The 14,912-nt window shown below is 45.0% G+C and overlaps 1 protein-coding gene across 1 annotated transcript; it reads right to left on the reverse strand.

Annotated features, from left to right (window-relative positions):
• Nucleotides 1-11,131: 11,131 nt before the first annotated feature.
• On the reverse strand, nucleotides 11,132-13,394 carry LOC131573738 (coiled-coil domain-containing protein 71L-like). The gene has a single exon (XM_058827963.1). The coding sequence runs from the start codon at nucleotides 13,224-13,226 to the stop codon at nucleotides 12,387-12,389; it is 840 nt and encodes a 279-aa protein (XP_058683946.1). The 5' UTR covers nucleotides 13,227-13,394; the 3' UTR covers nucleotides 11,132-12,386.
• Between the last annotated feature and the right edge of the window lie 1,518 nt (nucleotides 13,395-14,912).

The raw sequence follows: 14,912 nt of genomic DNA on the forward strand, positions 1-14,912 counted from the left end.
GGAGAGATGGGGCTCACATTGCACATTTGGACAGGCTGTGAGCTCTGCTGTGCTTACAGGTATCAGCATAGGGAAACCTGGGTTATGGCAGGTGTCTTGAAAACCCTCTGCACCAGCGGCTGCTGAGGGGATAATTCACTGACCGTGCTGTGGTCTGCAAAAGCAGCAAAGGGGAGACTGAGCTGTGCAGGCATGGAAAGGACACTGGGGCTTCCCAAGCAAACAAGAAATGCTATTTTATCCCTTCCCATTCTCTGAAAGCACAGAAATTAGACTAGCAGAAAATGGTTGCCACTAGTAACAAGGTGTTTTAACATGCTGGTGGTTTCAATAGTAGTGAGAGCTGCTGAGCACAGTTTTATGGAGACATATATTCTGTCTGGAATACAGCCACAGCCCTAGCATCAGCTCTGTGGGATTTGAAAAGACAAAAGCAAAGCCCATGCCTTTAGTCACTTTACATTTATCACCTCCTCCCCCATTGTGGGCTCCATCTGACCAGGAAGGGGAAGGCAGGAAAGAAGGAAGGAGGGAGGGAAGGAGGGAGGGAAGGAGGGAGGGAAGGAAGGAAGGAGGGAGGGAGGGAGGGAAGGAAGGAAGGAAGGAAGGAAGGAAGGAAGGAAGGAAGGAAGGAAGGAAGGAAGGAAGGAAGGAAGGAAGGAAGGAAGGAAGGAAGGAAGGAAGGAAGGAAGGAAGGAAGGAAGGAAGGAAGGAAGGAAGGAAGGAAGGAAGGAAGGAAGGAAGGAAGGAAGGAAGGAAGGAAGGAAGGAAGGAAGGAAGGAAGGAAGGAAGGAAGGAAGGAAGGAAGGAAGGAAGGAAGGAAGGAAGGAAGGAAGGAAGGAAGGAAGGAAGGAAGGAAGGAAGGAAGGAAGGAAGGAAGGAAGGAAGGAAGGAAGGAAGGAAGGAAGGAAGGAAGGAAGGAAGGAAGGAAGGAAGGAAGGAAGGAAGGAAGGAAGGAAGGAAGGAAGGAAGGAAGGAAGGAAGGAAGGAAGGAAGGAAGGAAGGAAGGAAGGGCTGAAACAGCAAGGGGCGGATGGTGAAGGAATACTGCCGTGGTTGCTCACAGATGTACAGCACCAGAGCTGGTCACAGCATACACCTGGGGCTGGAAGCTGGTCCACTATTGTTGTTCCCCTGATTCCAGCTGGGTTGGGGAAGAGGACCAAAGACCTGACCCTTGATATGTCCTTGCGTGGCTCTTCAGTGAAGGCCAGGGGCCCCAAATGAGTGCCGGAAGAAGAATGCCCCTCAAAAATGTTCAGGTGCTCCCACCAAAGCCTGATTTGAGCTGTCTGCATTGGAGACACTTGAGCCATGCCAGCCCCAGGAATTTGGACCTTCAAGAGCAAGGCCATAACCTTCCCAGTTTAATGAGGCACCATTCAGCAGCTGGCAGTGTCCTGGTACTGCCATGGGGTTATGCTGCTTCTGGGTACACTGACAGCCCTCTTGAAGCACAGCTAATGGGTTACATCAGTTTCTCAGCTGCAAACCCACTGGTCTTCTGGGATGCTATCGTCCTCAGAAGAGAACAGTAGGAAAGGGAAAAGAATAGAGAAGAACAGCAAAGGCTGGGGAAAGCAGAAGAAGCCAGGGTTTTTAAGAAAGATGACATAGGTGACTGAGAAGGAGCAAAACAGTCACAAAAAACTGAGGTCCGGCAGTTGCAAGGAAATCTGAAAATGCAGCACATTCCTTGTACAGCAGAAGACACATTTGGGATGTTGCACTACTGGTAACTACATGCTGAAGTAGGTCAGTTCACAAACAGCAGTCATTGCCTTTGGGCCCAGCTCTGCTATTTGCACTGGCACAAGGAGCAGGCACTGGTGGGTAAGAGGGTGCAACACACTGTCAAACCTATCACACCCTCAGATGCTGTCCTCATCTCCAGGAACAGCCAGCCCTTTCTCTGGCTATGCCTGCACTGTTTGTCAGTTCTGGGTCTGAGTTTGTGCTCAAGACCATCACTCTCTACCACCTCTGCTGGCTTGCGAATGCTGAACTCCAGATCTGCCTGGAGTGGTGAAAGCTTAAATACTTGTATTATGCTATCACATGCTTCCAAATTTTCCTTTACACAGTGTAGACAGACTGACATCAGCTGGATTGAATTAAAGTGGTCCACCATGAGATGCCCTTAAACTTGGGTCTCTCTAAGCACAGCCCAGATGATTTATGTCTAAACTGAAGCTACCAAGACAAAAAGAAAATGGATGGCTAATATGGTTGAAACTCTTTAACATGTCCTCAAATTCATGTTCCAGCTAGCCCCAAAATAATCATTGGTGCGTCTGATGGAACTTCTGTGCATGAGAAGCCTAGAGCCAGAAATGGGATATGCTCTGGGCTTTGCAAACCCATACATTTTACAACGAATTTTCATAAGCATTCCCAACTTTCATAGGAGTAGTAGAAGACTACTTTGTTACCAAAGGTCATCTGCACCTCCCCACAGGTTCTAATACCTGGGGAATCCTGATCTGACCTCATTTCAGATATGCATGTTCAGAACTGTGCATAGAGAAAGGCAATTTGTGTCTCCCTACATGGTTCCTGTGGCTCCTTACATTGCTCCTGTGTCCTCTTCCTTTCCTATAGCCTTGCTCCTCATAAAAAAAAAAAAAAAAAACAAAAAACACCAGACCACACACCCACTCTCAAACCCTATAACCATGTCAATGAATCCTCTAATATAGATGTTTTTATACAAGCAGCAACTCCCTTCTGTTCATGTAATTCTATTCTTGGAAGCTGTCTAGCTTTCATCTTCATGGGCAGGGTTTGCCAGTTGCAGTTCTAACAGGAACCCCTTTTAAGTGGAAACAAGCTTCAATGTTCAGCTCCCATAGCAGCAAAAAGCTGCTTCTCTGCATGACTCTCTCATCTCCTGGGGTGCCTGCTGCCCAGACAGATTCCAGACAGCTGTCTCCAGCCTGCTGCTCCTGTTCACAGGCAGGGTCTGGCACCCTCCCAAGCCTTGTTCTGACCCACGACTGCCAACTCTGGGATTTTATTGCCAGGATCATGGTATTTGTTGTTTTTCTTACTGTCCCCATTCCTAGACTGAGAAAACTTATTTGTCATTCAAAATTAAAATGAGATTCTGTTCTTCCTGAAGGCAAAGGAAATCTTGAAAAGCATGATATTTTGTGACTTGTTTAAGTTGCAGGTATAGATATGTAATTTTTAAATATTTTGATTTTTTGTAAGCCTATCTTGTGATGGTGAAAAGTGAGCAAAATTATTTACACATTAATTAGCAACACTACTGACATGAAATAATATTTCCTTGTCTGGCACTCCAGATATTCTGTAGCATTTTGGCAAGGCAGGAGCTGTGATTCTGATGTGGTGGTATTTTACATTCCATGCCCAAGAAAAAGTCCTACACAATCCAGGTGGGCAACAGCCTTGCAGACCCAGGTTTCAGGGCACCTTCTGTCAGGGAAGGAGTGCCTTGGGAGAGGGGGAATGCTAAGCATCAGCAGGGAGGACACAACAATCCTAATATCCCATCATGTGTGCCAGAGTTGTGCCCGACACACGGACCTTCCTGCCCAGGCAGTGCCCAGCTGACCTGTTCACATGATCCCTTTAGGTAGGTACTTTCACAGCCCTGCACTAGAGACTACTAGCAAGAAAACCATGGAGAAAATAATTTAAAATAAATTATTTCCAATGCTCATTAATATATTGTTCTGCATTAAAAAAAACCCAACAACTTACTCATATAATGAACAAAAAACGCCTAAGTGGTTTTCACCTCCATAATCTTTTCTACTTTTTGCCAAAAATGGAAGCTTTCAAACATTTCATTTAATGAAAGATGTTTTTATAAAAATGTCAACAAAATAAATCATGTAAAAACAACAGGCAGCTTTGTGCTTTTCTTTTAAATGGGACATTTTTCATTAAGACAAACTTATTTTTCAAGATCATTTCAGGCAGCTCTCCAAATTCCATGAGATTTTGTTTCCTTCAAATTGTTTCAAGTAGTCCATGGTCCCGGCAATTATGATTTTTTTTTAATAGGAAAGGGATTTTTACATACAGTGGAAATATTTAAGAGGAAGCTGGACACGAAGAAACAGACAATGATATAAGTGTTAAGCCAAATCAGAAGGATACAAACACCAGGGGATTATCAAGACACCTGGTGTGATAGAAAGGTTCCCATTAAATACTGGACAATGAGGTGAAATTTATGCACAGATGGAAGTAATTTATGCACATTTGTTACACAGAAGATCATTATTTATTGCTAATAAGTGAGCACATTTGATGTATCTAGTCAGTATTCAAATACTTAATATGTTTTAAGAGCACCTAGGGTATATTCTCTGCAGCACAACTCATTGCACTCAGAAATTCTGTCAAATTATATGGAGCTGCAGTGAAAGGCTGGATCATAAAACAAAGGCAGTAGTAAAGTAGATGGAACAATTTAAAAAAATAAAAATTGACAAAAATTTCTTCCTCTTTCCTCTACCTCCTTCCACTTGTCCAGAAATAAGTATTGGGATGTTTCTGTTCAGCATCATTAATTTTATCATACAAGATGACAGGATAAAAATCTCCAAATGACATTATGGTCACAATGTACAGATTTTACAATATCAAAGATTAAGCACCTTCCTTTTTCATTGTGGATTTCATAGAGTTATCGAATTGCTTGGGTTGGAATGGACCTTGAAGGTCATCTAGTTCCAATCCCCCTGGCATGGACTGGGTCTTTCACTAGAGCAGGTTGTTCAAAGCTCATCCAACCTGTCATTGACCACAGCTCTCTGGCTGCATCCCTCTGGCCAATTCCTTATTCACCAAACAGTCCACCCCTTCAAATTCACATCTCTCCAATTAAGAAATAACAATGTCGTGTGGGACTGTCAAAAGCGTTACAGAATTCTAGGCAGATGGCATTGGTTGGTCTTCCCTTGACCATTGCAGTCACGCCATCAGAGCAATCACCAGATTGGCGTGATTTGCCCTTAGTGAGCTCTCAGATCACCTCATGTCTTGCATACGCCTTAACATTGCTTCCATGAGGAGCTGCTCTATGTTTCCACACACAGAAGAAAGGCTCACCAACCTGCAGTTCCCTGTGTCTTCCTTTCTCCCTTTTTTAAAAATAGGAGCAATGTTTCCTTTTTTCCAGTCTCCAAGAACTTGGCCTGACTGCCATGACTTTTCCAATATGACAGAGAGTGGCTTGGCAATGACATCAGCCAGTTCTCGCAGGACCCTGGGATCCATTCCAATACAGGAAAATTTGCCCAGTATTGTTTCTAATTAATTCTCTTCCTATTCCTTCTCTTTTCATGAGTAGTTGGGATGTCTTTAAAGGAGCACTTTCCAAAACTACTTTTATCTGCGCTTGCTTGTGGAGGATGTTGTTTGACAAGGCTAACCTCTGTAAGTCCCTTCCAACCTGAGTTATTTTGTGTTCCACAGGCACAACTTCCTGAGCAACTGATATATCTTTGGGGAAAAAATATAAATAGCGTGGGAAGCTCTTAAAAGATCTAAACTTTGAGTTTCTTAAAAGATCTAGGAATGAAAAGAAAAGCTGATGATTCCTTAGTATAGCCTAAGCTACAAAGTACTGAGAATTTCTATGGAAAACCACACCTGACATTTACAACCACATCAAAGCCCACTCAGAATCAGCCCTGCACTGGTTCTCTACATTCACAGGATAAGGTGCTCTGTGTTTTTTCCTGGGAAAAGTACTTAACTGGAAGGCATTTTGTGACTGAGATGTATGACCCTTCCTGCTGAAGGCCACTCAACAGCAGCAGGAACTGCACTTCAGTACTTCTCCTAAGAAAAAAGATTGGGTTTAAGATTTTCTGCCTCTGGTCGCTTCCTCTCTCAAACCGTCACTGTGAAAGTAAAAGAAAAATCAGATACACGTTCTTCTGGAAGAGCTGAATTCCCCTCACAACCTCCCAAGACTGCAAGTGCTAAGCAGAGATTATACCACAACTTTTCAATATTAGTAGATTTACCACGAGGCAGAAGTCTATAGAAACCTCACTGGAAAGGGATTTCTGGATGAGAGCACCACTAGGAAGTACACAAGGTAGATTCCAGGAGGGATTTCTGTGGCCTTGGGACAGTTTTGTTGACCATGCATAGCATAGAAATGTGGAGCATTTTTAGAACATATGTGGGACATTTTAAGAATATATGTTCCAATGGCATTGGACAAATAAAACCTACAACAGAAGCCTCTTTAGGAGAACTGCTTTGGGGTCTGAGTGCATGTGTGCATGAGTACATACATGGACTATTATTAATTACAAGCATCCATAATTATATATACCATCTGTAAAATTTAGCCTTTGCTATACATAATTATATTTGTATACTTTGGAAATCATTGCTATTTGTAACCTTATGCTGGAGCTTGGGAAGAATGAAGGGTAAGCACAGGATAGGGGACCATGCTCTAAACCACGTTTTCTGCTCTATTTCAAGAAAACTTGCATTGCTAGTCCCAAACTGTGCCACTAATTCCCTCTCGCTGAGTAGACACATACCCTTAGAGGGGGGAAAATGTGTTGTGTCAGCTTCCTACATAATCTGACAGTTAATTCAGAAGTATATGTTCTTTTTTCACCATTTACCCTACAGAGACATGGGATAAGTTCAGTTATAAATGACTTTACAGTTCTGGGATGGATAAAGTGGATGGTTGTTATTTCAACTTCTCAACTGGAAAGGAAAAAAAAAATAATAACATAGTATCTTGATTTTAGAACTTTTTATGAATTCATGGGGAGATGGAAAGAAAGTTACTTTTCAAAAATACTTTGAAAAGGTATCTTGGATCACACAGACTCAAACACAAGAAACTGTCACATTGGGTTCTTTCAGTCTGGTTTCTTACCTCTCCTCCAGGAAATGCCATCCATTTGGAAACAGCATCTGATTTTGAATAACATTCACTACTGCCAAAATGCAAAGTTAGGATAACATTTATTATGCGTACATATGAACATGTCCTCTCTATCTTCAGAGATGATCCTATAGCAAGGTGGTTTGGCATGGGCAACATGAGATGATGAACAGGCTGCTCCATGGCACAAGCAAAGTAACAGACAATTAATTAGACATGGCCGATGGCACAGCAAAGGCAAAGCAAAGACTCTCAGAGGAGGTGGAAGGCAGCAGCCAGCTACATATAAGCCACACATACAAAAACAAAACAAAAAACCCAACCAACCAAACAAAACCCCACCAAAACAACAAAAAACCCACCTGTCTTTCAGAGGAAGAATTTCACCTCCTATCTATTCTAGAGTGATCAATTCTGTCTTTCTCCTCAAAATCAGGAAGGGAGGATGGGAGCAGGGGCAGGTGCAGGATGTCAGCATCCTTGAAGCAGCAATGGGAAGAGAAACCCAGAGAAATGAGAGCAGTTCAGGAGACTGGGTTTTCCTTCAACACTGTCATCTCTTAACTTCAACACTATCAATACCAATCTCCTAGAATCTCAAATAAGTAGGCTGAAAGAAAACCAAAATGGAAGCTTTCTTAAAGCCAAGCAGAAAGTCCAGGGAACCACAAACTTTTCTGTTTGGCTGCACACCTATTTGAGTAAAAATGCATGAATGAAAGCCCACTTCTTCCATCTCCTATAATGTTGAATACTACTTAGGAGTTTCATGGGTTTTACAGTAAATAAATTGATAAATAAGACTCTATTCTTGTAATCAACCCTGGGAAACATTCTCAGGTCTCTTTACATAAAAAAAAGGTGGCAAGAATTTTTTGGTAATTTTATGAGGATATTTAAGTATTAACACTGAGGAGATAATGATAGATAGATAGATAGATAGATAGATAGATAGATAGATAGATAGATAGATAGATAGATATGCTTTATATTTACAGTATGGGAAAATGGCTTTGCCTTGATTAGGGATAAGACATGTTCCAAAATTCTAATACATAGAACTACCATTACATATACTGGATACCTCATTATAGCTCAGGAATAAACCATCAGAAGCACTCCAACATTTGGAGTCACCACCTAAGCAGATTCCCTACCACAGAATATTGTGATGAGTATGTGATGAGTTTGTCTCAGTCTTTTTCATTAAGGCAGTTATGCTCACCTAAAATAAATAGTGGATGAAGAAGCAAGGTGTTCCCTAAAAGCTGATATTCAGGAATCCTTTCTCACTTACAGAGTATTTGTTCTACAGAGTTAAATGGCTCAAACTCTTATAACATGGTCCTCCATAACACAGAATGTTAAAGTTCACCCTTACAAGTGTGACAAAGGGGTAACTGAAATTTGTGTCTTTGAAGTCTAGGATTTCTAGGATCTACCTTCTTTCTTGATATGAATTGCCTCATTTCCACAAAGTATTTCCATTCAGTCTTGACAATCTAGTCCTTTGCTTCCAGATTTCCTGTGTTTATAGACACAAGCAAAATCTGAGCATTTCAAATCAAACAAAACCTTCTGTTCAACCCCAAATCACTGGTTTTGACTCATATATACAAATCAAAACTTTTGTGTTGGTCCACTGGGCCAAAAGGAAATAGAGGCACTTTCTATATTACTGGCTTCATACGTATGCAAACTTTGGGCTTAAAGTAAAGCATTGAGCCAACACACATTACCATAAGTCAACTATTTTAAACAGCATGAAGAGCTCAGGACTCTGCCTTGCTGAAGAAGCAGTAAGTGAATAATTATTTGGGATCAATGCTGAAATCTTCAAACCAGATTCACTCTGCCTTTTGCTTCTGATAGACAAATAAATACAGACACACACAATATTCCCTACCCCTTCAATGCAAAATCCAAGTACTAGAATCGCCTTCTGCAAATACAATGATGCTATGCATGAGGTTTGGGCATATTAAGACTTTTTAAAGTTGTTTAAAGACCAGCAACAGAGGGTTTCAGGGACCAGTTGTACACTTTGATCCTTTTGATGCAAAAAATTCATGTCCATAAATAGAGTCCCTAAGAACTCTTGCAAGGCACTGCATTCTCCTTTTATTAGCTTAGCCCTGAACAATGTATTTGTGCAATGACTCAGAGGAAGTCACTGCCTCTTGAATATAAAGACTACACTAGGTAACATGCTAGACCAATGGTTGCCTCAACTGGCATCTGGAGCCACCATCCAATTCTTTTTGGCACTGTGACATTTTGAAGTTCAGTAACCTTTGAATAAAGGAAATACCCCATATTATACATAAGGGAGGAAACCAGCATCAGAGGCTACCACAAAATTCCTGTTTACTATGAGACCATCCATGCTGACTGAAGTAGACGGGGCATTGTACACCGGCTTTATTCTGGGCCTGCACTTTGTCAGTCTGAGAATCAGCCTCATGTAACAGGATGTTGAAACCACTGAGTTAAATGAAGCAAATCACACCTCACACTGCTCTGTGTGGGCATAGAAACAGCCACATGGAGTCAAACTAGACATTTGTCTAATCCACTACACTATCTCCAACACCACACATACAGGTAGAGTACAAAAATAGTATCAGCCCTTTTCATAAAATAAACCTACTGTTATCATGTTTAAAATTATCTAACTCAATATTGTGGCAATACTACACACCTCTTTGCAACCTTCCTCAGATCTGGTCTACAGCTAGAAGGTTGAACAGAAGCCAAACCAAAAACTGAATGGTTTTCTGGTTGCTTAGTTTCCTCAGATGAACACAGAGAGGTAGGGGGGAATAGCAGCTTTGAGAAGGAAAAAGATGGAAGGAAACTGGACCACAAACAATCCTGTCCTGGATTGCCACAAACTGCCATGAATACGATCATGAAATAAGCTGGTTTAGTTTCCTGTGACCTTGTTGGCTTTCACGCCCCGTCCTGTACTCAGAACCTTTCCTGAGCTATTTCAGCTCATTATATAGCCAGAAAACCTGACTAAAGATTTCCCATTCTAAACTGACTTCACAAACTGAAATAGCTCAGTTATGAATCTGTAAATGCAGCTGTCAGAAGAGTTCAGACTCCAGTGAAACTTCAACCCAATCTGTTAACAGGTTATCAGCAAAACACACGATATGACCAATAAACTCCCTCTTCTAAACCAAGAAGTCAAAGCACAACCAAGAGAAAAATAAGCAAGTCTTACTCACAGAGTCCCCAGAGCAAGAGTCACTCAACAGAGTTATGTTACTTCACTATATTTTGTTCTTACACAGAACGTTTCAGAATATGCCTTCAAACAAGGCAGCAGAAATTTAATAGAGTGTCTCCCCCACCATACCTCTGGCAGCCTTAACTCTCACCCTTGAAATCTGACCTAGACTGTCCTGTGCCTGTTTTAGAGTTAAGAATCCGCACAAAACCTTAATTTTATCATCTTTCTACAGAGTTAAAAATAATACTAAAAAAAACCCCAACCAAACAGTAGGAGCACCGAAATCACCTATACACTTTAAGAACTAGTAACGATACTCTTGTGTTTCTGAAGTAGAAATGTGAATTTGAAATATCTGGAGCCTCGGCACCTGGTCACTCTGCAGGTTGCTTTACTGGGTTTTAAAATCAATCCAATTTTGCTTTTACAGTCAAGAAAGAAGAAAAGCACAATATGCACCCTTGAACTTTCATTTAATTCACTTTCTGAAAGGCGACGTGGCACTACTGCAGCCATCAGCAGACGGTCTAACGTTATGTAAACAATTTCAAAAGCCAATGGATGTAGAATAGATTAAACATTAGTTTGGTAGAATAAGGAGTTTGCAGCTTTACTAAGTAAGAAAAAAACCTACAAAATATACATGTTTTTAGAAGAAGCTGGCTGCTTTACATTAACACTAGCAAGTTTTTACAAGCAGCCTCTACACCATCAAGATCTCTTATTGCCTTTGTTGAAGGCAGGCAACAAGGAGTCAAGAAACATCAGAAATTTTATATCACCAAATTATTCTATACGCAAGTTGTGAGGTTGTTCATTTCACTATGAAAACTAGTTAGTTCCATCTGCCAGGATAGCTGGAACATAAGCTGTGTATTACCCAGCATTTCTTAATCCTCTTGCAAACATAAAAAATAATGTAAAAAGAGAATAATCACTTTCTGCCTCACACATACCTTTGCTTCTCACACATCAATTCCAAGGCATAAGAGCTAAAAAAAAATCTTTAATAAATCAGTTTAAAGAGAGACTGCCTATCACATAGGATGACTACATGTTATTTTTCAGTCAAAATAATCAAGCTACATCATGAATTTTTCATCAGTCTACTGTGGAACCCATGAAAGGTTTAAAAAAGTAATTATGTGCAAGTAATTATATTAAACACGATTATCCATTATTAACCATCTCACAACCACAGGACAATGAGTACTAGTTTGTTATCGAGTGACCAGATATCAAGTCTTATTCTTTTAGCAGAGAGGCACTTCAGTGTGATATTTGTGTCATGCAAGCTACTGACTTCAGCTGTCAGCACCAACACTGGATCATAGTTCACCTCCAGACACATATACACTGCTTTGATAAGCAGTTACATTCTTCTCAAAGCCAGAGCTCACTGACATAGAGTGCCTCAGTGGTGGTGTACTTCATCAGGAACCCATGCCTGAGCAGTTTCATTGAACTGAAACACCATTTGTTCTTTGACTTTTATTAAGTTCACTTAGGTTGACCAAATGAGCTTCCCTAAAGTAAACACGGTTATAAAATATCAGGATGATTCTATCTTTAGGTGCTCCATAGAAACAAATACTTAGTTCAACTAGAAAACTTTAAAAATGACTTTAGATACAAAAGTGTAACAATTATACTGCGCGATACATCTTTATATATCACTAAGCTCATGAAATTAAAATTTAAAAAGTTTTTGCACCATCAAGAACAGCCACAAGTCCTGAACCTCCATTCTTTACGCATCCTTTATCAGAGTAAACTGAAACTTGGGAATGCTTGGGATTCGAAATACCCTGAGCACATACTAGTGCAACACCACAAAGCATACATAATCCATCAGAAAAGGGGAAGGGGGGAAAGGGAAAAAAGAAATAGCAAGAATCAGATGGTGCTTTATTATACAAGCATGAAAGTAAGTTCCTTTGGAAAATAACTTCTTGGGTGGACTTCTGGACCAGTGAGGTAGCCCAATGGGAGAGAAAAAAAAGTGGAAGTGGAACTTGGTCCCCACGCGTGATACCTGCCAGGCGGTCCCACCCCGGGGCGAGGCCGGGGCCCGGCAGGCCGCCCCCCTTGCAGCGGGGGGCCCGGCGCCGCCCGAGCGGGCCGTAAAGTGCAGCAGCAGAACACGATCCAGACAAAAGCAATGTAAACAGGTGACTGATACCGGTCTCTTTGTCCGCACCGCGGCCAAGGTGAGGCGCGGGGAGCGGAACCCCCGCAGGCTCAGGACGGTGCCACGGGGAAGCGGCGCACCCGCACCACGGGGGACAGGTCCACGCCGAGGATCCGCTGCGCCCGCCGCCGCGCCGCCGCCAGGCTCCGCCGGTTCCACATGCTGCCCCGCACACGGATGGTGGGGAACGTGGTGAGGCGGGGGGTTGCCGCCTTCCAGATCTCCTCCAGCGACTTGCCGCCGAACGGCTCCCAGGCGGCCGCCGCCGGGCTGCCCTGCTCGCTGTCCGCCTGCTCGCCCGGCGCCTCCGCCGCCTCCTCCTCCTCCTGGGTGCGGGGGCCACCGGCCGCGGGCCGCTGCCTGCCCCGCTCCCTCCTGCGGCGCCGCCGCCGCCGCCGCCGCTTGGCGCTGCCGCCCGCCGCCCCGGCCCGGCGCTTGGCGTCGGCGGCCGGGAGGCGCCGCTTGCCGGCGCGGCGGCGAGGCCGCTCCGAGGGCGGCGGCGGGTCGGGGACGACGGCGCGGCAGGAGGAGTATCCGTAAACGTCCTTACTGCGGAGGATCACCGGGGAGAACTCGTGCTTGAGGCTGCAGAGGAAGTTCCACAGCTCCGAGTCGGAGCTCATGAACTCCGTGGACTTGGGCATGAAGAGCTTGAGGGCGTCGCCCAGCGCCTTGGTACCGGCGAAGGAGACCTGCGAGCGCGAGTACACAACTTTCTCCGCCTCCCCCTCCAGCCCCCAGGCGGCGGCTGCCGGTTCGCCGCCGGCTGCCCCTGCCCCTGCTGCCGCCGCCGTCGCCGCCCGGGCTCCCGCGGCCGCGGCGCTCCCCGCTTCTGTGTTCATCTTCCCGGCTCCTCTCTCCAGCGCCGCCTGCTTCCTACTGCGGGTCATGGAGGCAGCGGGACGGGGTGGCGGGACAGACGCCGAGAAGGCAGTGCGGAGGCAGTGCCGAAGGCAGGCTCCGGCCGCCGCCGGGCGCCCGCCGGGTGTGAGCAGCGATCGATGTCCTGCGCCCAGCACAAAATGGCGCTTTAAAGTCCCGGGCGGGGCTTGCGCGCGCCCGCCCCCCCTGCGCCGCCCGTTGGCCCGTTCGAAACGCGTCGGGCGGGCCCGGCCCCGCCCCGCCGGGGGCGGTGGCCGTGAGGGCGGGAGACCGGAGCCCCCCTGCCCCCGGGGCCCCCGGCCTTCGAAGCCCCCTGCCCCCGGAGTCGGGTCCGGCGGGGTCTGCCAGCCCGGCGCGACACCGAGCCGCGATCCCCGCGTCTCCAGCTGGTGGCCTCTTCCCTCAGGGAAGGGCGCGAGGCCTCCGCGTGGCGGGGTGAGCGCGTGCCCGCATGGCGCCTCGCTGAGAGGTGAGGGTCCTCACAGGGCAAAGGTGGCTTGTTGCGCGAAGTGTGTTGGAGTAAGGATTTGGTTGGACACTTTGATGGGCAAACTCCCCAAAGAATTAGCCATGAGGGAGCTGAGTCAAACAACAAAAATGGGCCAACAGACGTGACACAGCTTTACATGATATTCAATACATCCATCCTGTTCTAGAGGGGTTTTTTAGTATGAACCTGTAGGATGGTCAGTCAACAGCACCGTAAGTCATAGAATCGCAGAACAGTTGAAGCTGGAAGGAACCTCTGGAGGTATCTGGTCCAACCTCTGTGCTCAGTCATAGCCACCTAAACCAGGTTACCCGGGACTGTATCTGGATAGATTTTGAGTATCTCCAAGGATGGAGGCTCCTTTCTCTGCTAACCACTGATAGGACATGACAAATCAGAATGAAGCTGTGGGAGCAGAAATTCAAATTTGACACTAGGAAAAAACTCTCTGAGAGGGTGATCAGTCACTGAACAGGCTCCCCACAGAAATGGTAACAGCATCAACCCTGTCAGAGTTCAATGAGCATCTCAATGACACTCTTTGTTAAATGGTTTAGTTTTAGGTATTCCTGTGAGGAGCACAGTTGGACTCAATAGTCTTTATGGATGCTTCCAGCCTCTCTGGGCAGCCTGTGCCAGTGCTCAGTTACCCTCAAAGTGAAAAGGTGTTTCCTGGTGTTTGGAGGGAACCTCCGGTGTATCAGTTTGTGCCCAATGCGTCTGACTTTGTCAGTGGCACTGCTGAGAAGAGGCTGGCTTCATCCTCTGCACTCTCCCTTCAGGTAGCTGTATACCCCGATGAGTTCCCTCTGAGCCTTCTCTTTTCCAGGCTTAACAGTCCCAGCTCACTCAGCCTTTCCTTACAGGAGAGGTGCTCCAGCCTCTTCATCATCTTTGCAGCCCTCTGTTGGACTCTCTCCCATGTCTCTCTTGTACCAAGGAACACAGAACTGGACAGTGCTCCAGGTGTGGCCTCACCAGCACTGAATAAAGAGGGAGGATGTCTCTCTCAAGCTGCAGGCAACACTTTGCCTAGTGCAGCCCAGGATAATATTCACCTTCCTTGTCAAAGGCATATTGCTGGCTCATGTTCAGCCTGGTATCCACCAAGACCCCAGATCCTTTTCTCCCAAGCTGCTTTCTGTCAACACTAAGATACCACATCATTTGGATTGGTTTGATATCCCAACATAGCATATCCCAA

This window comes from Poecile atricapillus, chromosome Z (genome assembly GCF_030490865.1).
Source record: "Poecile atricapillus isolate bPoeAtr1 chromosome Z, bPoeAtr1.hap1, whole genome shotgun sequence".
NCBI classification, from domain to species: Eukaryota; Metazoa; Chordata; class Aves; order Passeriformes; family Paridae; genus Poecile; species Poecile atricapillus.

Bases quoted from the DNA above. Each gene is read 5' to 3' on its own strand.
- LOC131573738 (XM_058827963.1), bottom strand. From the start codon at position 13,226: ATGACCCGCAGTAGGAAGCAGGCGGCGCTGGAGAGAGGAGCCGGGAAG.